At 38.7% G+C, this 24,300-nt stretch overlaps 1 protein-coding gene across 4 annotated transcripts in view; it reads right to left on the bottom strand.

The window, feature by feature from the left end:
• LOC122549152 (polyadenylate-binding protein 1) overlaps positions 1-24,293 on the bottom strand; it is a 24,883-nt gene extending 590 nt beyond the window's left edge. Inside the window, exons 1-14 of one of the 4 annotated variants that reach the window (XM_043688495.1) lie at positions 23,291-24,293; positions 17,710-17,903; positions 16,187-16,302; positions 15,467-15,606; positions 14,149-14,279; positions 8,069-8,206; positions 6,134-6,229; positions 5,526-5,798; positions 5,274-5,364; positions 5,034-5,147; positions 2,804-2,937; positions 1,832-1,916; positions 816-946; positions 503-598 (exon numbers count right to left, since the gene is read on the bottom strand). In XM_043688495.1, the coding sequence (XP_043544430.1) occupies positions 512-598; positions 816-946; positions 1,832-1,916; positions 2,804-2,937; positions 5,034-5,147; positions 5,274-5,364; positions 5,526-5,798; positions 6,134-6,229; positions 8,069-8,206; positions 14,149-14,279; positions 15,467-15,606; positions 16,187-16,302; positions 17,710-17,903; positions 23,291-23,483 (1,923 nt within the window). In that variant the 5' untranslated portion in view covers positions 23,484-24,293 and the 3' untranslated portion in view covers positions 503-511. Of the gene's footprint in view, positions 1-502; positions 599-815; positions 947-1,831; positions 1,917-2,803; positions 2,947-5,033; positions 5,148-5,273; positions 5,365-5,525; positions 5,799-6,133; positions 6,230-8,068; positions 8,207-14,148; positions 14,280-15,466; positions 15,607-16,186; positions 16,303-17,709; positions 17,904-23,290 lie in introns of all 4 variants that reach the window. The other 3 variants (XM_043688494.1, XM_043688497.1, XM_043688496.1) reach the window with 3 other exon arrangements.
• Between the last annotated feature and the right edge of the window lie 7 nt (positions 24,294-24,300).

Raw genomic sequence — 24,300 nt, forward strand, 5'->3', positions numbered from 1 at the left:
AAAATGAAACAGAGACTTGAATAAAAACATGCTACAAAATTCCAGAAAAAATAACTCCAGTTATCAACTTCCCAGCACGTGCCCGCAGTGATTGGGGAATTTCTCAATTATTTTGGCTCAATTACAACATTTAAAAGGATGGGTATATTAATAGGAAGGGGTTGGAGAGATATGGGCCGGGTGCTCGCAGGTGGGACTAGATTGGGTTGGGATATCTGGTTGGCATGGATAGGTTGGACCAAAGGGTCTGTTTCCATGCTGTACATCTCTATGACTCTACATTTCAATGATTAAACTAAAATGGACGAATTAATTGCAGTTACATATAAAAGAACTTGGCACCAGGTTCCATATCCGATTTTACCCAGCACTACATAAAGTGAACATGGACTAAGCTGCCATATTTTATGAAGGAGTTGCTGTCAAGTTAAAAATCTGAAGCAATATATTGTCATCAAATATCAGTTCTTTTGTGGAAAATATATCCTCAATCAGTGCTCACCTGAAAAATTTAAACACCTGCAGCATTTGGCACAACTACTTTCTGTGCAGCCTCTTTTGCCTGATGGGCCTGCAGTACAGCAACAGCTTCGTCAACCTGAATTAGAAAAGTCAAAACAATCATTGCATTGTGTGATACTACAGTCACATAACTGTAGAAATGGCAAATACTATTCAAATTTGTGGTAGAAAAATCTGAAAACTGGAAAATGTGAAGGCACATTTTCAACATTCCTATAGCAACTATTAAATTGTAACAACAAACATCACAATATAGATGTTACTTTCGGTATAAACAAAGGCATCAGATTTACCTTGGAGCGCAGAGATTCTGGTGACTCTAACATATGAAGCAATTCAGAGTTGTCTATCTCGAGAAGCATTCCAGTGATTTTACCTGCCAAACTTGGGTGCATATTCTGAATCAAGGGGAAAAGGCGCTCACCTGCAAGGCAATATTTCACTGAATAACTGAGCACAATGCAAAAACCAGCCTCATGTTAAGCATTTTTATACAACCTGATTTAGAAATACACCTCAAATCTCATGGATATCCCAATCACCTATACTCCAGATTTATTCAGCTTTATTGCAATCAAGCTGAACATTAGTGGGAAATTAAACACTTTGCTCTTTAGTAATTTGTGTCAGCATCAAATATTACAAAAGGTAGTCACATACAGCATGGATACATGTTGCATAATACTTCCTTAACCAGTTCAATGTTTCTCAATTTAAGCTCCTGTAGCACTATGTCCACATCATCACTCTACTGGGATGAGGGTTATCCTATAATGAGACACTGAGTAAATCAAATCTATATATACGCTCAATTTTAGAAGAACAAGTGATCTCACTGAAGCATTCAAATTTCTGCAGGGCTCTGACAGGATAGATAATGGGTTTTTGTTGGCTGGAAAATCTAAAACATAGGTGCAATCTCAGGATAAGGAGTTAATTATCTTCTCTCAACAACTGTTTTGAACAGCTAGAATTCTCTACTCCAGAGTTCTGATGTGTCACCATTGCATATACTTAAGTCGCTATAGAGTCTGAATTAAGAGAGATGGAGTGCAGGCAAGAAAGTTGAGTTGAATGAAACCCAAAATTAGTCGTGATCATACAGATGGTAGAAAAGGCCTAATGGGCCACGTAGTCTTCTCCTATTTCTTATGTTCTTGAATGCCACTGGTTTAACTATAATTACTATTCTATTACAACTAACACATGATAAGGTGCAATGGTCACCTCTGCCTTACATAAATCTTGCTTGCCATTACAGAGAAAGAACAATTTCATGTTGTCTCTTAACAATTAATTGGATTCTTACCCAGCATCTGCTTCTGTTCTTGGGGAGGGGCAGCAGCCAACATGGAGGCAGTCAAGGGTTCTTGGCCTTGTACATGAACTGCAGGCTGAAAAGGGAGAACATTTAACCTATGAAGTTTTCAAGTCATATCATCTTCAGATAATTACTATATTTCGGAAAAAGCAAATTCAGAGATCAAACTGCCCTTTAATCACCCTCACAAACAACTGCAATTCATTACCTGCATGTGGGAGCAAATCACTGCAGGTGCTGGAATCTATGAAAATAAATGTTGGAGATCACAGTAGGTCAGTCTAAATGACTCTTCACATCAGCTTGCTTGCTGTCTCAATGAATACTGCCTGAGCCTCTGTGATCTCCAGCATTTGTTGTTTCATTATTTCCATGCTTTGTGGTCAGTAAGGGGTTGCAGGTAGCACTGGGGAAGGCTTGATTATAGAAGTTTGTTGTTACCAGAATGTACTTAAACTGGGAGAACAGCTCAAGAATCAGCACAAATAGCCATTATAACTAAAGCCAATGAATGTATGGAATGAGTTAACAATTAAGATGCCAATATTGAGCTAACATAGACAATTTTACACTATTTGAAACAAGCACACAGAAGCTTTAAACTGGCAACCTATTTTATCCAGATTCATTAAAATATTCAAAAAGTCCTTAGAAGACCACTTCCATAGTTGTCAATCTAGAAAACGCGCTCAAGTCAGTGTAGCAAAGCACTAACACACAACTTTCTGATTCATGGAACTGATACCAGTAACCAAGACTGACACTTGAATGGATACATATTAGGATGTTTCAGGTTCATCCACATGAAAGAGATAATGGCTGTCAGGGCAGTACTGAATTATAACAGCTTTCAGATTAGACTTCATTTGTGTACTGATCATGTGTTCCATAAACTTGGACAGCTTAATTTACAATACATTGCAGCATAACTATTTGGGAGTAAGAACATAGTCTACATACCTGTTGCATAGCAACTGGAGGCTGAGCATTTAGATGCTGTTGAGGATTGCGTACTCCTGCAGCATATTTGTACTGTGTAAACGAACGGACACCAGGAGCAGTAGCACCAGGGCGAGGTCCCATTGTCTGTGTTGCTGTGTTGGCTTACAAAATAATAAAGATAAAACACTCCCAAAAGTCCAAAATTCTCAAAATCCTTTGTCCGTAATGGTCTGAGCTACCACAAAATAATATGAAGCAAAATATTGACAGGCTAATTCAAAACAAAATTCAACACAAAAGAACTGAAGACAACATATAACGTTGGAAAATTAAATGATATTCCATTCAGCTAAGAGTACAGATACTCTGGCAAATCAAATGGACTGGTTTTGATACCAAGTACTAAAAATAGCTAATTTTTGGATAACTATTTAACAACCCACTGAATTGTCTTCCTCATTTTGAGGAATACTTAAGACTAACAGGCACGCACCACCCGAGAGAAAAGTGTAATCATCCTGAAACACAGCCGTGTACACGATTCGTCTTCATTTATCTCAGACTAAAGGGAAATCCCTTGCGTACCATTTTGACTCAAACTTTCGCAACAGAGGCTGTCAAAGCACTTCAAAAATGCAATTACTGCTCTAACTCAATGAAACACCATAGCTCTAAGCAATGTACTGAAATATTAGCGTAGCATTTGAGAAGGGCTACAATCCAGGAGAGCTTTTCACTCATGTTAAGACAGCAATGAACCAGGACGAGATTAGCAAATGATAGATAAAATTGTGCTCAATTAAGTGATATTCTCTTTCAATGGAAATGAGAGATAATCATCACCATCTTAAATGCTCAAGACAATAAATAAATATCAAGTGCAATTTTCAAAACGCAGATGTGTTCCATTTTGAGTATAGTGATAAAACTGATCAGAGCTTAAGAGTACTTTTCAAAACAGTGCTTTTACATTTCTATGCCTCAGAATCCCAAAATGGGATCACGAGCTAAGTACTTTCAAGGTAGCAATGGCTTAGCATGCTCTGATTGGTCTTCGTGTACCTAGTCCCCCAAACCAAGGGGTCATGATATGCTCCAAGCCTCAAAATGGCATCAGTGGGAAAAAGAGAGTTTATAAAACCGAACATCAAAACTAAATCTAAAGGCTGTGGTGTCCTTTAGATTTCTACTTTTTACAAATTTAACACAAGGCCAGATAATGCAATGGAATAAATTGCTGTTTGCTTGCAGACAGCTGTAGTTTCATTAGCATGTCTACAGTACAACACTGACTTAACTTCTAAATAGCTTAAGTTTGAGATTGAAGACAACTAGTTTTTCTTACTAGCAACCATTTACCACCATTTTGGAAGGACAAGCAGCCAATGCCAATCTCTCGGCCTCTTCACAAATTTAAAAAGGGAGGAAACAATTGTTCCACATCTTTTAAGGAGACACATAGATGAGTTACCAACTCACCTACTGGAGTGAACTATAGACCTCACCCAGTAATGAAGGTAACCGTATAGTATTTAAGAGGCAATAGGGGTCCTGACTGCCTGCTTTCCAACCAGCAAAAACACTATCACCTCTTTGGGAAAGTCCATGATTTTATTTTTAAAAATTTGTTCATAGAATGTAGGGTGTCACTAGATGGGCCATCATTTGTTGCCCACCCCTCATTGCACTTGAATGGAGTGGCTTCCCAAGACATTTCAGAAAGCAGTTAAGAGTCAGATTGCTGTGGGTCTAAAGCCACTTGTAGACTGGGTACGGGTGGTAGATTACCTTCCCCTAAAGGACATGAGTGAATCAGATGGGTTTTTATGAAAATTAACAGCGGTTACATGATCATTTAGCCATTTTTTAAATTCTAAATTTCTATTGAATTGAAATGTCATGGTAGGCCACTGTGGGATTCATGTCCCCAGAAAAATAGTCTGGGGTTCTAGATTGCTAGTCTAGTGACATTATCAATAAACCACAACTTCCCCTTCAAGTTGCAACCAAGCACAATTGGGCAGAGTTGCACCTTTCCTAGGATCATTGCTGGTCACATCCTTCCAGAGCTGTGAGCCTGAGGCCAGTAGCTCTCCACAGATCATTTCCAATACCACGGAGAGCACTGACTCCTGCCAAGTTTCCAAGATACACTGAAGTTGCAACAGAAATTTTTGCAGTCACACAAACTACATATCAACCTGTGCCCCTGAAATTCGTTAGAACAAAAAAAATACAGTCAACTCACCAACACGCTGAGTGCTCATGACACGTGGCACCTGAGCAGAAGTTGGTCTCATGGAGCTGAGTGCTGGTGGTCGAGGACCTGATGGACGCATACCACCAGGCATGTTCTGGAATGCTGACAAAGACAAAAGCAATTCCACAGAAAGTAAGGAAACTTGAATTAAGCCATAATCATGCAACATGAATGTTTACATATGATTAAAACAATCCATTAAAACCACCATCTTGCTGATACACTTACGTTGTGGTCTGACACTTTGAGCAGCCCATCGAGGGCTTGGTCGAAGTTGTGCAAGCTGGCCTGCTGGGTAGTATGCAGCACGGTTCTGTGCCTTTTGTGAATAAACGGTTTTGTTAGTATCAATCATGTTTTTAAAAAGTAGGTGCTAATTGCATGTTAATTTTTGATATGCTATATAACACTATATTCTTCCAATAAAAAAAATGTGCATTTCACCACCAGCTCTTCAGGTGGTATATTGTATATACTTACAGGAGGGATAGCAGCCATGAAGTAGCCGGAGGGTGGAGCTGGCTGATAAGGATTGATTACAGGGTTTGGCACAGCTCTGACGCTCGCCATTCTCTGCATGTATTGGTTTGTCAAATGAGCTTGCCTTTCTTCTTTGCGCTGAGCCAGAGCAACGTACAAGGGCTTTGTGCTCACGATCCGGCCATTCATCTCTGTTACAGCCTTGGTAGCCTCCTCTGGTGAGGAGAAACAAACAAATCCAAAGCCTTTGCTGCGTCCATGCTCCATCATCACCTGTACAAATAACATCGAGATTATTTCACCGTGATTACGAATTATTCCATTCATTAAATTAAATCAACTGAAAACATCAAAACAGTTGTCCAGGCAGTATTCAAAATGGACTAATTCTCACAAATGTTTCTTTTAAGCTTCCCTTCTGTCTGCCTCATGGATAGATTCTTAATGGAAATCGTACCATCCAAATTTCTTTAGTGCCCGGAGATTAAAGCAAAACATTAAAACAATTCTTAAAGTTATTCACCACCAATATATCTCTACAACACACTGGCTTAAATCTTTCCTTTTCTAATACGACATTATGAATTGAAAACAAAATAGACAAATACCTTAGCACTGGTAATTGTGCCAAATGGTGAAAATTCTTTGCGCAGACGCTCATCATCAATACCATCATCCAGATTTTTGACATAGAGGTTGACGCCCTAATAATGGAAAAATGGCTGAAATTAAACCATATTTAATCACAAGTATACTGAAATAAGCACCAGAAGGACAGCATTTTCCAGATTACTTGTAACTTTCTGATCTTCTTACCCTTTGGTCTAAGGAAACGGTGAATTGCAACATTTACGTAATAAATAAGAGTGGTATGTTATATACTACATATACAGCTATGCAACCCCACAAGTCGAAGTTATGCGACATACAGCCACATATAGTAACATACGACAAAAATCAGGTATTTTCTTAAACATCTACATTATCAGCAATGGTGCAGTCCAAGGCTGAAACACTTGAACCATTGCCTTGACATTTGGGGACTGGCAATGATCTGTCGCAGCATTCACCAAGGTTGCCACCATCCTTAAATGCTACTTCAGACAATTCAATTAAGTTTCAACAGTAGTTTAAAGCGCTGTAACAAGCTTCCAGTTGTACTGAAGATTTGGGGTCCAGAAGGAGCCACCCCTCTATTCTCTCATCATCTCGCCAAAACAGAACTGCCTAGCTACCTTCGGTCCACAAACAAACATTGTGCCATATGGGCCTTGTCACAATCAACGTGCCTGCAAGGTGCTGATAATCATGTTACCAAACAGGACTCAGTCATCAACAACCTGTTCACCAAAGCTCATTGTGATTTCCACATCTCTGGATATCACTGGTTCATACTGGCTCCAAGGCTATGAAGAACTAAAAGATGTGAAGAGTGACTGTCCTTGACATCAAGCCAGCTTTTGACTGAGTATGATCATTTAATACTTTCTCCATATTGTCATGAATTTTATCTCCATTTTTTGGAGTCATACCTAGGACAATCACCTCCAGCCCAGTCTTCTCTATAAGCGACAAGTCATATGCCATCAGCACTGCTCAAGAAACTAACATCCAGGGCAAAGTAATCTGCTTGTTCAGCACCCCAATCACTGATTGGCCGTGGAAGTTTTATCTACAAAGCAGCTTCAGCAAATCCTCCAGCAGCATCAAACAAACCCGCATCTATCACCTTAAAGAACTTGCCAATCGGGCATGTGGAAACATTACCACCTTCAAGTCACATGCCATCCTAACTATTGTTTCTGGGTTGAAATCCTAAAATGCAACCAGACTACCTTTGCCTGGGCAACTAAGAAGGTATAATAAAGATTTTGCCAGAAGCCCACAGAATATGCTTTAAAAAAAGATATCAGCTTTTGCCCTACAACAGAGATGTTCAATTAAGTAATCCTTAAAATTGTCTCCTTTTATTTCAATACAGGATTATTAGCCAATTCTAGACAACAGAAACTTATTTCTTGCCCTCTGAAAACCAAACAAACAGTATGTGGGCTACCATCAGCTCTAAAGGTTATTATTAAACACTAATCAGTCATTAGTGTCCATGTGGAACTCAAAAGTGTGTTCTATGTTGCCAAGGGACACCAGGTAGCTGTAAAACAGTAAATGAATGCCTAAACATTCAGGCTAATTGAAAAACACATAGATGGTTAATTTTAGTGTTAACTTCAAACTTACCAATTATTGAAAACAATGTGTACACCCTCCCCCTTGAGGACAGTCTATATCTAATTATATTAAATCAAGATTTCCCTTCAAGATCAATAGTCAAGTTATAGCACAATGAATCAATTTATTTTTGTTCTGTTACAAATAATGAAATCTAATTCCAGTAGCCACTTTTTGAATAGTAGTAGTTACTATCAGAAGCAACTTTCAAATAAATTGAATCCAAAAGCAGATATATCTGGCACCTATTTTCAGAGGTATAATTTGGTTTGCTTGAGGTCAGTGACTTAAACACTAGCAAGTCTGCTACTCACCTGATACCTTGTGATCCGGTCCTGTTTCATCTGTTCAAATTTACGCTTCAGTTCTGTCTGTCTCTCTACTTTTTTCTGGGCACGGCCAACATAAACCTGCCTCCCGTTAATTTCTTTGCCATTCATCTCATCAACAGCCTAATAAATATAGTGCACACATTAATATTTGGAAGAAACATCCAGTGCAACTTCAGTAAATGTATAAACTGATGGCCAAAGTAATTTGCTACATCTCAAGGATCCTTTTAGCTAATGTACCGCAAAGGCAGGAATGACTAGGTACTAGATACATCCTAAACGCTATAACGAATTCAACAGAGTGTATGTTCACTTTAAGATCGAAAGTGCTTTCTGAATTTTTAAAGTACAGCCACAGCTGTAGAACAGAACAGCTAAAAGACAGGCTGTTCAAAAATAGATACATGTAGCAAATGGCTGTCAAATGAGTACCTGGATTTTGGTTGTTGTTTTGACAACAATTCAAATTTAATCAATTAAATTATGGCCAGGACACTAAAACCCTAAAAGTTTGAATTTATTGTATTGACAACATTGGGCAAGAACAGGATATGGTGTTGAGTATAAAACAAGGGCATTTTGAAAGTTGATTAGAGCAACTGCTATACAGCTGGAGTGCTAACTCCTCAAAGAAATAAGAAAGCACACTATCAAAAGGTACCTTTTCCTGTAAGAGCAGTAAAAAGTAAGATGACGACAAGGGAGATCACCAGATGCAAGACAGAGACTGTGTGTACTTGAGGTTATGTAATGTTTAATAATTGTATTATTGGACTAGCATTTTTATAGAGTTGAGGTCAGATAGCAATTAGTTAAAAGGAAGGTGTGTGGGGGGGGAAGACTTAAATTTGTTAATGGTTTTTGCTTTATGTTCTGTTAGGAAAATAATTTTTTTTTGTAAATAGTGCAAATTTAGAGTTCTTTTTCACTCCCTCATACTTTTAACAGATTACAAGGCCAAGCAGGCTTTTCTGGGTATTTGGTTTTAATTAAAAGAGGGGTTCAGCTTCTGCACATTACCAGCTTGGGGGCTTGTCGTCCAGGATTTGAACAAGTTTGGACAGATTTCAGGTACAAAAGGTCCCAGCAGATTTAAACACATTTGACGAGTCGTGTCCTAGATCTTCAAATAAAACTTAGGTGAGAAAAATTTGTTTAATTTCAGTTACTTGTAGCTGGTTAGATCAAAAGTAACAGAAGTGGCACTTACAGTTACTAAATGTTTTCTGGGGTGAAAGAAGTGACTTTAGAAGTTTTACAAAAAGTGAACTTAAGAAAGCTACTGCAATTGGCAGACAACTGGAGCTGGAATTGCATATGTCTCTGAAAAAAGATGAGGTTATTACCAAAATAGATCAACATTTAAATGTGCAGAAAAGGTAACCAGAATTAGAAGATAAAGAAAGGGAAAGACGACCATGTTAGAAGATAAAGAATGGGAGAAAAAAAGTTCTTAGCTGCGCAAAATAAAAGAGCGGAAGGGAGAAAGCAGAGAGCAAAAAGGAGAGAGAATTTGACCTTCAGAAGTTGGAAGTTAGTCAGGAAAGTCAAGTTAACATGATAGAGATGAAGGGAGATGGTAGGGATGTATACAACTATGTTAAAACATTGCCACGTTTTGATGAGAAAGATGTCGATGTCTCTTTTATTTCATTTGAAAAATTGGCTAGGCAGATGGAGTGGTCAAAGAACTTGTGGGTAATGCTAGGTCAGACGAAGCTGATTGGCAGTGTTAGTGGGGTATTTGCAACGCTGTCAGATGAGGGGGTCAAGTGATTATGCAGATGTCAAACAGGCTATTTTGAATGCCTATGAATTGGTACCAGAAGCACATAGACAATGGTTCAGAAACAAAGGAGGAACCAGTACAGACTTATGTTGAGTCTGAAAGAATTAAACACAGTAATTTTGAAAGATGGGTGCTTGCTTTGAAAATAGACAAGATCTATGAAGCTCGAAGAGAGATTATTCTGGAATTTAAAAACTCACTTCCAGAGATGATAACTTGAGGATAAAAAGAAGGCTCATGAATTGAGATGAGCTGTAGAGATGGCAGATGAATATGCATGGGTGCATAAGGCAAGTTTAGCTTCTGACAGGAATTTCATCCTGTGAGGGATATGCAATTGGGAGAAAGGGAGATCTTTCACTTCAAAACGGTAGATCACACTGCTCATAGTTTACCATAGATGAAAAAAGAAGCCCAAAGGGATGAAAGGTCTCAGATGTTTCCACTGTGGTACAGTGGGACACCTAAGTACCAGTGCTGGTCGTTGATGCAAGGCACTAGGGGAAAAGATGTGGTAAAAGAGACTAAGCCAGTGGGATTAATGGAAGTAGTAAAGGAAACCCCAAGAAAAGTTGAGGAGCTGCAGGATAGTGCACGGTCAAGAGGGGGTCTGGATAATGAGTTAGTGCCCGATTTCTAGAAAGACTTTACCTCTGTAGGTAAAGTTTACTCAGGAAGAATGGGGGAGAAGGGAAAGAAGTTACAATGTTAAAAGATAGGGATCTGGTCAGTCTCTAATAGTAAGAGATGCAAGTATTTGCACTCTTTCTGACATGTTACCCGTGAGGATGATCATTTGTGGAATAGGTGGACAGAAATTTAGCGTTCCCTGTGTAAGGTAAAGTTGGGAAGCCAAATCAAGACTGGGGAAGTAACAGTGGGAATGATTGATAGAGTGTCAGTTCCAGGAATAGAGTTCGTTCTTGGAAACAATCTAGCGGGATCCAAGGTGAAAGTGACACCTCTTGTGGTGAAGGAGCTGAAGGAAAACCAGGGAACTGAAGTTAAAAAGAAAAATACCCTGGAATGTTTCCAGACTGTGTAGTGACAAGGTCCCACTGTCATAAGTTACAGCAAATAGGAAAAACTAAAGAGAAAGATGAAGGAGTTGATGTTCAGTTAGCTGACACCCTGTTCGATGTAATGGAAGAAAAACCTGACAGCTAGAGGGTCAGGCAGAGTTGTTTAGTCTTAAAAGGTTAATGGACTTAAAACAGAAAGATGAGACAATAAAAGATATATATTATGATGCATACTCAGAAAAGGAATCAGAATGTTTCTGAGGGTTATTATTTTAAGGATAGAATCCAAAGATGAAAATGGAGACCACAGCAGATTAGTGCAGAGGAGAAATGGGTGGAAGTGCACCAGATCGTGTAGCACCCAGACAGGAAGTATTACAGGCAGCATATGAATTACCAGGAAGCCGCCACTTTAGGTGTCAGGAAGACTCGGGCTAAGGACAAGAACACTTCTATTGACCTGGACAACATAAGGATGTTGTTGAATATTGCCATATCTGTAAAAATGTGCCCGAGGATTGGAAAGCCACCAGAGAAACAATATTAATACTGCCATGCAGACTGACGAATCAAATCCAGATGGCATGGATTTCGATATTTCTCAAATTTTGAGACACAATGAGGAAACCTTGAAGAGTGGGATAGGATAGTGAGCTCTCTGTCTCAGGACCAAAGAACTGAGTTGACAGGTTTGTTGCAGCAGTATGAGGACATATGCAGCAATAGAATGGGGAAGACTAATACTATTGTGCATGTGGTGGGAGTAGGGAATGCTGTTCTGATAAAACACCACCCCTGCAGGCTTAATCCTCTCAAAGCTGCACAAGTTCAGAAGGATGCAATACTCAACCAAGACATCATCACACCTAGTCAGAGTGAGTGGAGTTTGTCGATTATGTTCGTTCCCAAACCTGATGGGACTCAACAATTTTGTGTGGACTATCGGAAGGTGAATGCTGTAACAAATCGACTCCTATCCAATACCAAGGTTGGAGGACAAAGTTGGACAGGTCATGTATATCATATATTTGGACCTACTGCATGGTTATTGGCAGGTACCTTTAGCAGAGAAAGCGACAGAAATTTCTGTGTTTGTAACCCCAAACAGGCTATATCAATTTAAAGTGATCCCCTTTGGAATGAAGAATACACCAGCCATATTCCAAAGACTTATGAACAGAGTCATGACCGAATTAAAAAACTGTGCCATTTATCTGGATGATGTAGTGATCACTAGCCATTCATGAAACAATCACATGGTACATTTGGCAGAGCTCTTTAAACGATTATGAAAAGCAAAACTGGTAATAAACTTAAACTTGTGGGCGGCACGGTGGTTAGCAGTGCTGCCTCACAGCGCCAGAGACCCAGGTTCAATTCCCGCCTCAGGCGACTGACTGTGTGGAGTTTGCACGTTCTCCCCGTGTCTGCGTGGGTTTCCTCCGGGTGCTCCGGTTTCCTCCCACAGTCCAAAGATGTGCAGAGTCAGGTGAATTAGCCATACTAAATTGCCCATAGTGTTAGGTAAGGGGTAAATGTAGGGGTATGGGTGGGTTTCGCTTCGGCGGGTCGGTGTGGACATGTTGGGCCGAAGGGCCTGTTTCCACACTGTAATCTAATCTAATCTAATCTTAAAGGAAACAGAATTCACGAAGGCAGGAGTGATGTTCTTGGGACATAACAACAGACATGGAAGGATGACCCCAAGGAATGTGAAGACGAAGGCCATCGAGGAATTTCCATGACCATTCTCGAAGAAAGAGGTGCTTCAGTTTTTGGTACTGAGTGAATTTGACCAGAAGTTTGTTCCAAACCTCAGCAGTGTGGTGGCATCGATGATGGGTTTTACTCAAGAACAACAACATTTTGGTGGACAGAACAACGCCAGGAAGCATTTCAGAATTTAAAAGCCTTATTAGCCACTGCACCAGTTTTAGCTACAGCAAACTTTCTAAAACCCTCCAAAGTTGCAATCGATGCTAGCAATATAGGGGTTGGAGTTGTATTCATGCAAGAAGATAATGATGAAATTGAATGGCCAATTGACTACTTTTCAAAGAAACTCAATATCCACCAGAGAAAACACTCAACCATTGAAAAAAAGTTATTAAGTTTAGTACTGGCCTTAGATCTTAATGTTTATGTGGCAAACAATGTATCGGAGATGGTTGTGTACATGGAAAGATTTAATGACAAAAATATCAGACTTTTAATTTATAAATTGTACATGTTGTGGGTTGTAAAAATGTGATTGCAGATACATTATAGATTTTAAAAAGGTTAAGACAAGATTGGACTGTATCGATCCCAATGTTACATATGTGTGCAGAATGAATATGAAAGGTATAACTTAGATTAATGACATATGTATTTCATAGTAACGGTATTAAGAATTAGAAAAAAATTAAGCCCTCCTTTGATTATGATCGTTCATTTTTTCTTAAGTGGGGCGGGTGTTACGAAGTCGAAAGAGTTTATGTTCACTTTTAAAATAAGTGTTTTTTGAATTTTTAAAGTAAATTTAAAGTACAGCCATAGCTGCAGAACACAACAACTAAGATGCAGGTTGTTCCAAAATAGATACATGTAGCAAATGGCTGTTAAATGAGTACCTGAGTTTTGGTTGCTGTTTTGATAACAATTCAAATTTAACCAATTAAATTGTGTCCAGGATACTAAAACCCAATTTAGCTTAAATTTATTGTGTTGACAACATCGGACAAATGAATATAAAACCAGGGCATTTTGAAAGTTAGTCAGAGCAACTGCCATGGAGAAAGAGAGCTAACTGCCCACCTAACATCTTGCTCTCAAAGAAATAAGGAAGACTATCAAAGATACCTTTTCCTGTAAAAGCAGTAAAAAAAAGTAAGACAACAACCCAGGGAGATCAGCAGACGGAAGACTGAAGACAGCAGAGAAGACAGAGTCTATGTGGACTTGAGAATAAGTTAATGTAATGTTTAATTGTATTATTGGAGCAGCATTTTTGTAGACTTAGGATCAGACAGTAATTAAGAAAAGAGGGGTTTAGATTTGTTACCAGTGTTTGTTTAGTGTTCTGTTTGGAAAATAAATTACTTTTCTTTGAATAGTGAAAATTAGGAGCTCTCATTCATTCCCTCGCACAACAAATTACGAGGCCAGGCGAGCTTTTCTGGGTGTTTGGCTTTCATTAACAGAGGGGCGTGGCCTGTGTCATAACAATTCTCAACTGAAAATTATGTACAAATCTAATTTCAGTAAAGTACCTTTATTGATTTATCACTTGACTTTATAGAGCTTACTTTTTGTGCATCTTCATGTTTTTCAAAACTGACAAAGCCAAAGCCTTTGGACCTTCCACTGTCATCAGTCATGACTTTTACACTCAGGAATGCGCCTATAAAAAGATAGCACAAGGTGGTTGATGAATTTGATAAAGCTACAGAGCTTTACGATATTGTCAAAGACTTTGTTTGTTAATTGATGCAATGCAGCACAAATTTAGGTGCCTCCTTAAATTATCTAACACTGTCTTTCTTGATCAATTCTGCCCTGAAGTGTGTCAAACATTTGGGGAGGAGACCAGACACATTGGAAAATAGTTAACTGATGAAGCCACAATCTCACGTAATGAAACAGGTATACAAGGGAATATGAAAATACAGTAGAACCTCAATTATCCGAATGAGACGGGCAGGAGTATTTTGTTCAGAGAAGTGATCGTTCGGATAATTGATCTGATCATAAACAAGCGGTAATTTATGACTGCTAGTTATCCAAATATTTCTCGGTTATCCGGTAAGGCACACCATAATGTCATTTAACCTAAAACTGATCTATCGTAAGTAGTAATTGGAAAGCCGGTTGTAAAACATTTCTTGGTTATCTGTAAATGCATGCCATAATGCCGTTTAACTGATAACTGAATGCTGACTTGCCTAATACCTTTTTTACAGAACCTTGAGATCTTGTTCGGATAATTGAGGTCTTACTGTACAAACTAAGAGCTATGGATCAAAATATCTTCCTGCAGATCATTTATAATCAAGGAGCTTAGAGTGCATAATGATAGGTGAAAATAGAATAAAAATCCATTTACGTACCAGTATTTGCAACATATTTCTTTGCCCTAATAATCTTAAAGACAGGCAACAGAATCCTATTTTTTATAGACTGTGACCTAGATGAGCTTTAGTCGCTTCAGAGGACAATAAATCTTACACAGTACCAACACGTTAGAATTAATAACCTGAATCACTTAAAATATAAACAAGGGGTGCACTTTTAGATATAATTATCGAGCAAGTTACAGAATCAAAATGTCAGACAAAACCCATGGCCATCTCAGGCAACTCAAACTATTCCAATATCTGGAAATTTAACAAAACCTAAAGTTAAAGACAAAAATTACCATGCCAAGTGTTTAAAGCAGACATAGCAATGACACTAACTAAAAAATAAGGAGATATAACAATTTTCAGACAAAACAAGTGGGGCAGGGATGAAACAAATCAACCCTTCTTTGATCCAAAATCTGATACTTGGAGTGATCAAATAAACAGGCACAAGTGAAACAAAACTTACCAAATTTGCTGAAGATTTCTTTCAACCTCTCATCATCCATATCTTCCCCAAAGTTCTTGATGTATACATTTGTGAATTCTTTTGCTTTGGCTCCAAGCTCAGCTTCACGCTCTTTGCGGGATTTAAAACGACCTACAAATCTGTAGAATTAATGTTGAAATTAGTAATAGTATTTTTAATTCTTATTCCTCTCTAACAGCAGGACTCATGTATGGGTCTACAAGGTATACTGCCTCTGGCATGTTTACTAACATTAAGATGCTGAATGTCACTTAAGCAAGAAGTTTTCATTCATGAACCTGGATAGGTGGCAGTTATTCAAAAATGGACCATTATAAACAGTGCAATTATTTCCCTATCTTACACCCAAACATTCACTTTAACGAGGCTACTGAAAAGCAGCCAGGTAGATGAGTTCTAATCAATGTTGTCTCTTTATAGTCCAGAAATATTGAAGCTAACTGAGACACCTCCTAACTAGTTATTAGTTCTGACCAGCCACATATTTGGTCAGAAAAAATAAAGACTTCCTGACAAGTTGCTCTACAGAAACTCAAAGCAAGGATAAGTATTTATTTAGCATTTTTCTGCACTATGTAGATCTTGCGGTAGAAAGCTTCCTAATAATTAACAATATTCGGCATTGGTTTCTATATCCTGTAGTAAAAAAAATTGCAAACCTATAGTCGAGATCTGGATATTTAAAATCCATATACGTACACTTTACGATCATTAAGTAGCATGCCGTTCATTTTCTCAATGGCTCGTTCTGCTGCTTCGTGGGTTTCAAAATGAACAAATCCATAGCCTTTAGACCCATTTTCATCACAAACCACCTGGTGGGAACAAAATCCTTGGGTAACAATGCACAATTCACATGTTTATTTAACAACAAATATTAAATGTTTTCCATTTCAATCAAAGTTTTCGATACTGACTTATTATTTTTTGATAAAATGTAGCCATTTATATTTGTACAATACCTTCATAGAAAAGTGTCCAATAGAACTTGGTAGAGATGCAAATCAAAACAGGACAATTATCCTAAGCAATAAATATTAGGAGGGGTTGATCAAAAGTTTTGGGAGGGTGGGTTTTAATAGAAGGGAATTGAGAGTAGAGGGAAGGAGTAAGAGGACAGCTGAAGACAGTTGCCAGTGTTGGGCTGAAAGGAGCCAGGGATACATGAGTGAAGATAATCAGTATTCTGAGGTAGAGCTGGATGTATTTAAGAAAGAAGATGCATGCAAAGCAAACAAATTTGAAGACTGCAGTGAGAATTTTAAATTGATGGTGTCAGTTTAAGTTTGTTAAATTGGAAGGACCAAAACAGCATATTTTTGGAGGAGCTGACAGCAACATGACTGAGAATTTGAGACTCTGAAATATTTATTTCAGGATTCTAGTTAGTAGATGTAAATCTTACTTTAACCCAAGTTAGACCTAGACTTAATAAATTTCAAATGAACAGGATTGTGAGTTCTGTAGATAATTCCTAAAGCAATGAATTTCATCCATCTCTGAATATGTATGAAGTACTGTAAAACTTGAAGTTGCAGCTCCAGACTAGAAGAATGTCCAGCCAAAGTTGGGAAATGTTACAAAATTTGCAGCTGTAACAAATTCCTTTATCTGAGAAAGTCCGTTTCTAGCACTGTCACAGTAGAACATCTGGAATATTCTATTCAACATTCAAGTTTTAGAAGTGGTGCAAAAAGATAGGATTCAGCTTCAATCATCTGGCAGACAGAAGAGCAAGGCAACTCAAAGTATTAATCACGATTAAAGGTATCAATATAGATCAAACCAAATTCTAGAATGTTCACAATGTCCAAAGTCTAGAAGGAAAATGGCTTCTAGTTTTCAAGACGAAAAGCACACAATTTAGATTTAACTAGAAACAAAAAACAGGAATTTCTGGAAAAGCTAAGCAGGTCTGACAGCATCTGTGAAAAGAAATCAGTGTTATCCTTTCGGATCCAGTGACCCTTCCTCAGAATGTCCCAAGATCTGCAGCTGAGCTTTTCTGCAATTTCTATTGTTTGTTTCTGATTTCCAGCATCTGCATTTTTATTTAGATTTAACTAGATTTAGAAGGTGACAAAACACTAACCAATTAAATTTTACGGTTAGGTAGATGTTCAGTTTTGCTGAGGCCACGGTTCTCAAAACATAACAAGAGATAAACTTTTGATAGTTGAAAGGTATTTGACAATGATAACTGAGGTCCAATTCATTCTTACCTTGCAAGAAAGTATGTTTCCAAAAGCTGAAAAAGTGTCATATAAAGCTTTATTGTCAATAGATTTGTCCAAGTTCTTAATGAAAATGTTGCCAACTCCAGATTTCCGCAAAGATGGGTCACGTTGAGACCACATGATACGAACAGGCTTGCCTTTGATTACATCAAAGTTCATTGTATCCAAAGCACGTTCAGCTGAGGGAAGATGGCAAAAAAGAAACTTAGTACATAATACTTGTTTACATTTACAAATTGCCCAAAGATTATATTTTAAAACCTGCAACTCTGAATATCTGCAATAAAAAAAATCCAGTCAACCACGTAAAGGAGTTCACATTTCACGGCATCAGCTTAATCAAACTATGAATCTTCCACATCACATTATTAAAGAGGTTTGAAATCTGGATACAAAAGGTAAATTCTTGGACCTTAAAAGGAAGATAACAAGTAAACAGTATAACATATTATGTACACTATAATAATCATGAACAATAGATAATTAGTGAGTACTCATGAATGGATACCATGAGCATCACAGGTAGGCAACCAATTCAATTCACCTTTGATAGGCTTTGAATTCCTGAATTCCAGATAACTATCCCTTTTAGTACAATATTCACCCTCAATACATAATAATTATGTACATCTAAATATAAATTTTCAACTTTCACAAACATGTCAAATTTGTCAACACTGACAAGTCATTGATCATGGGAAACTGCCCACAAAGATACAGTGCAACATGGGTTTTCTCTTTTCCATCATTGTGAATCTGGTGTCAAGTCAAGGGGATCTCCAGACATCCAGCACGTGATGTCAGCAAGCAGAGTTATCAGCTAATCACACTGAAGTGCATAACAGTGTAAACAGGAAATGAATGCCCTTATGATCCTTCTTTTTCTGATCTCATTTTAGAGAGAGTGCAAACTAAATGATTGGGATATATATTTAAGATAAAGCTGAAATAGCAAATGTATCATAAGAAATTTGACATTCCACAAATTTAAAAGGTAGCTTTCAGACATAGTGAAGCAGCATATCAATAATTACAAGTTTCATATACCATATGCAACACAGTTGGACCTCTTTCAAATAGCACAGTTTATAACAATAATTTTCACAAGACTAAATGTAAAAGTCGACATTATCAGTTCAATACTTCCTAATTAATTGCAAACTTCAGGCACTACAACCCTGAGGAGCACAGAATCACTGACAATACCTTCTGGATTTCCATGCGTATGGAAATCATTTTCACAAATGCATTTCACCTGCCTGGTTTATTCTTTATGCATGTTTCAGTGTGATCAGCCAATTACTCTGGTTGCTGACACCACATGTCCAATGTCAGTGTGTAAACTCCAGAAGTTGCTGTTGAGTTTTTTGGACTAATGACGGAACACATGTGGAAATATGCCATTGGTAGCTGCAAAATTTTATTTTTTTTTTGGAGAGGACACTGCTCAACTAAATCTCTTTAAAGGCCTTTACAGAAAATTTTGAAAGTGGCAGCTACAACCCCTTCATCAATCTTGTTTAAGGTGACGGGAACAATAAAATTGAACTCTAAACTTGGAAGCCACCTTTAGTTTAACCTGCACTACAAACATCAAGGTAAGAATTAATATAACTAAGAACTTGTACGTTTCAATGAATCTCTAAACTCTCCTTATAATAACGTGCTCAATTTCTTTTCTTCATTGGAGAAAAGCTTTAAATTCATTTAAAATGTTCATTCCACTGTCATTCTATTTTTCTTTCAGGTTATTCAGATCTATTCCTACATTTTAGTTTTAAAAAGGCACATTCCCCTTAATTTGAAGATATCCGCCCGAGTTTCCACAGTTCAATTCTCCATAGAATTAACTCCCAAATTTCCAGTTTATTTCTATACCCAAACAATTGTTCCTACAATATGACCAGAACTGTGCATTGTAATATAAAGGGTTCTGAGTATGCACACCACAGTATTCTCTAACTTCTGATTTTGATTTTCTCTTTAGGTCCAGTCCAGGAATATATTCTATTATTGATGCAAAATATTGTTTTTCATCTCAATTTTATTTAAGTGATTTAGATTAGCCATCTTTATATTAATAAGATTTAGTACATTTTTGCAAACTTTATTAGGGTCGAAATCTTGTAATTCCCTACTGAACAGCACTGTGGCTACATCTAAACTTCGGGAACAGTAACAGTTAGAGGATGCTCCAGGACAATTAGGAATGGGCAACAGACGATGGTCTAGTCAGTGACATCCACATTGCATCAATAAATAAAAAGGCAAATACAGAAATCCACTGTTAACGCTCAGTATGTTGGAAATGACCTATGAGCAATCTACTAATTGAACTCATGCATCACATTTCTGAAACTGATTCACCATCATAAAATCAAGATACACTGGAAGTACTCAGCTGATCAGGCAACATTTGTGGATAAAAATACAGTTAACCTCTCAGATTAAAGACCATTCACCAGAATTGGAAAAATTACATCAGATTCTAACTGCATAAGCAGGAAAAGGGGTGTCTGAGGAGAGGAAAAAGAACAAACGGGTCAATGATAGATAGAAAAAGAAGGACTGATTAAATGACAAAAGAGATAATGTTCCAGACAAAAGGGCCATTTAAAGAACTGAAAGATGAAACAATTGGAAGGTACAATGCAAGAGCTGGACAATTCCAATAGTCAACACGCCACAAATAGGTGTAGTGGTCAGGATCTGAAACTGTTTAACAGTGTTAACTTTGGAAGGCTGTTCGAGGAGTTTCATTAGACATGTGCTAGCAGCTGAGGGCAAAGTGGTCAGCACAGAAATGCCACAAATTTAAAAATAGGCAACTGGAATCTAGAGGCACATTTTCATGCTGAATGGAGATGGTCCAGGATGGAAAAGAAGGGCCCAGTGGCGGTGGCTGAGGACATCAGGGTGCTATAACAGAAACAAAAGATGGGAGGGGTGGTGTGATTAGTGGTGACATCATATTGGACAAATATGGAGAATGGACTATAATTGGCACACGGTCAAGGTCAATGGCAACTTTGTTCTGGAAAGAGGAGGAATGGCCCCATTAGATGAAAAGGAGAGACTTCTCAGCTGAGGAAAAGTGATTTCAAAATAACAATTTAGGTAACAGATCTAAGTCTTATTACACTACAGTACAAAATGGTTTTAAGGAATATTCTGCATGCCTTCATTTTCTTTCATGATCATCAGATTCATCTTTGTTTGGAAAGTACTGTTCTCAGCATTACCTCTTAAATCAAACATTATTGAAACAGACTCAAATTAGCTCATACCAATAATTTTGAACAATGGAATCATACCTACAGAATTTGTTTTCTAGACTCTCAAAACGAATTTCATAGCAGAAAGCTGCCAAAGATATGCTCAATGCATCACTGTGTTCTTATGTCTTGGAAAGAGATCATAAACTGAATGTGAAATTTGTTGATACGTGCCTAATTCAGATTTGCTTAATGGTCAAAAGTTTTTTTTCATCAATTTCCTTCCCACAATGCAGTATGCCACATTGGTTACAGGTTCAGCTTCTACGTCCATTCTTTATGCCCAAGATTGTCAATTTTCTGCTAACTGTAGAAACCATCTGTATAGAGATACAGTAGCTGGGTACAGGTAACCTTTAGCAAGATGAGTTTCTGTGCTTGTTTTGCCGATCACTCCCCTCCTCTACTATCATTGCCTACTGTATAAACATACATGCTTTATGCTGTAGATTAAGCTGAAGTTAGCTTGACCCATTGCCTTTTGGCACCAATACCACAAAGCTGTCATACCTCAAGAACAATCTTGTAACATCAAATTCCTGTTAATGGCTCAGTAAGTGGTTGAAACATGTAGATTTTTGATTGGATTACTATCTGATATCAAATTAGAAACATGGTAGTACTTGAGTTTTATACCATTCCCTCCCAAGGCAATGGTCTACTCATCAGATCAATTAATCCGGAGACTCAGTCAGGGATGTGTTGAGAGGTACAGTTGAGCTGTTTAACTTATTCACAGAGGCAGCTAACCTACAACTTATTTGGCATATGACATGACATTTAACTTCAACCCAACACAAACCGTTTGCTTGCAGCATGCCCATCCAGCAGCTCAAAGTACAATAGATTATAACCAAGTATAAAGATAACACTATACCCTCTTACATTTAGAAGTTATAGGAGTAATTTTCTCAATTTCCAGCTGATTTACTTACAATATACTGCCCTGGCTTACCTAGACCACTCCAAAATTTTATTAGATTAAGTTGCAAAATACAATGCAAGGAACTAACAAATTAAGTTTTGTTTATATGACTTGCGAACATCCTAAAGTACTTTATGCTACTTTTGATGTGTAGCTGTAATATAGGGAACCATGGCAATAATTTGTTCAAAGAAAGAATCAACAGTGAGTTAAATGGGCAAATAATGCTGCTCAAGTGATGCTAACTAGAACAAATGGCAGATGTTTTCTTTTCTACAGAAAGATGAAGTCTCATATACGTGATGGGACTGCTGAGACCTGTTCAACAATTTCTTCAAACAAAAACACAATAACCACAAAAAACGTACGAGGTAACACCTGAAACACTAACGACCTCCCTCAAGGTCTGCGCTCAAATATTAGGTCATAGTAAAGAATAAGCTGGTGTGCTTGGCCAATAGTCTTTTGACACCAGTATCAGCAAGTCAACATGGCATAATATACAATTGCATACCCGAGGAACAATCCTTTAACATCGAATACTGCTGACGGCTCAGCAAATTTATTCAGCAAACGGTTGAATCATTGCGATTCCTGATCCGATTGCCAGATATGAAATCAGGGACACAGTAACGCAATCTGCGCTGACCTCAGCACGTGAGGGAGTAGTGAAGGGAAGAGGGGAGTCGGTTAGGATCCCGTCTCTTCGCCGTTGGCAGCAAACCATACTGGATAACACATAAAACAAACCAGTTTAGGCTGTCGAATTGCAAAGCTAAACTAAGAGCTGCAGCGAAGTTTAATCATGACTCAGAGGACCCCTTAAAAGCGGATTTTTTTTTGAGGGGGGGGGGCAGATAGAAGGATCGGTAATACACAATTCCACGTCGGTTGTTTTTTTCCAACCACCTACATACACCTCTGGAGTAGGCAGAATAAAGTAACGCCTGGGAGGGAGGCCCGCGCAAACAGAGACACGACACATGGTGACTGTAAACTCGGGGGTGGGAAGAAAAGAGGTGCGGGCTGGAGCCTCAGGCCCTTTAATACGAAATGGGGTGTGTGTAAAGAGTAAGAGATTAAAAAAAAGGAGGGGATGGCTGGTGCTGGTCACCTATGCGGGCAAGCCAGAGTTTAGGACTTGTAAGAGGCGGAGGTTTTTTTTAAAAAAATGAGGATCGAAGTCGAGTTGGAGAGTGTGGGTTGGCCTCTGGAGGCCGTTTCACGTGGTGAAGCCTCTGGAGGCCGGGTCAAGTCCCGGTATCCCCCGCCGCTAAAATCCTCCCTCCTCAGGCACTACACCAAACCTTCCCCAATCTGTATGCCCTCTTCCCCACCCCCAAAATAAAATCACCCGGTCACTCACCGTCGGCCGGCTGCTGGAAGTTGACATAGGCGTAGCCCAGCGATCGCCGGGTGATCATGTCCCGGCACACGCGGATCGACAGAATAGGCCCGGCTGGGGAGAACTTCTCGTACAGCATCGCCTCGGTCACGTCCGGGTGCAGGTCGCCAACGTACAGCGAGGCCATGGGATAACTGGGGGCGCTGGGGTTCATGGTGGCGACAGAGGTGAGGGACTCAATGCTCGGTCAGTTTAAATTAAAAAGAGAAGGGGTAGAGGGAGAGGGAGGATTTCCAACAGCAGCGGAAAAAAAAAACTTCCACTCGCTCCAAAAAACAACCTCGGGGGGTGGGGGAAGGCAAAAAATAATCAGAGGTGGGACAGTTTAAAGGAGGAAATAAAGAGTTATTTTTTAAAAAAAAAGACTGGGAAGGGGATTCAAGCGTCGAGAGAGACAGAGAGGGGCCGGGAAGAAGAGGAGATGGCGCCTGCGGGCGGGAGGGAGGGCTGGAGGAGGCCGAGGCCCAGTAAGATCGGTCGGCTTCGGGATTCGGCTCCTCTCTGAATGAAGCTCTGGATCTGAAGGTACTTTTCTCTTTTGATCTCCTCGAGGATTCCTTTATATTCTCCTTTTTCTCTCTCACACAGACACACACACCCTTGTCGGCGTCGTCGGTTTAATTTTTTAAAAATTTGTAATATTTTTCTTCTCCTTTTCTTAGGTTGTTGATATTCTTCTCGGTTGATTTTTCTTCTCTCTTTTTCTTCCTTCTTGGACGTTGAGACTTGATTTCGGGTTGTCTTTTTTTTCTTTTTTCACCCCCACCCAGCTTTTTTTCTTTCGGGTTTTTTTTAAATTTTTTGGGTAAGAGTTTTTTCCGCTTTTTTAAATTTTTTTCTTTTTTTTAAATCATTTATGTATAGAGATAGAACAGAAAAGTGTGCTGACGGGAAAGCTCGGATGGAGCCTGGTGCACACGGACAGACACACACACACAGCCGGGGATCGGAGGGTCAAACGACACAACTCG

Source organism: Chiloscyllium plagiosum, chromosome 4 (genome assembly GCF_004010195.1).
Source record: "Chiloscyllium plagiosum isolate BGI_BamShark_2017 chromosome 4, ASM401019v2, whole genome shotgun sequence".
Classification (NCBI taxonomy): domain Eukaryota; kingdom Metazoa; phylum Chordata; class Chondrichthyes; order Orectolobiformes; family Hemiscylliidae; genus Chiloscyllium; species Chiloscyllium plagiosum.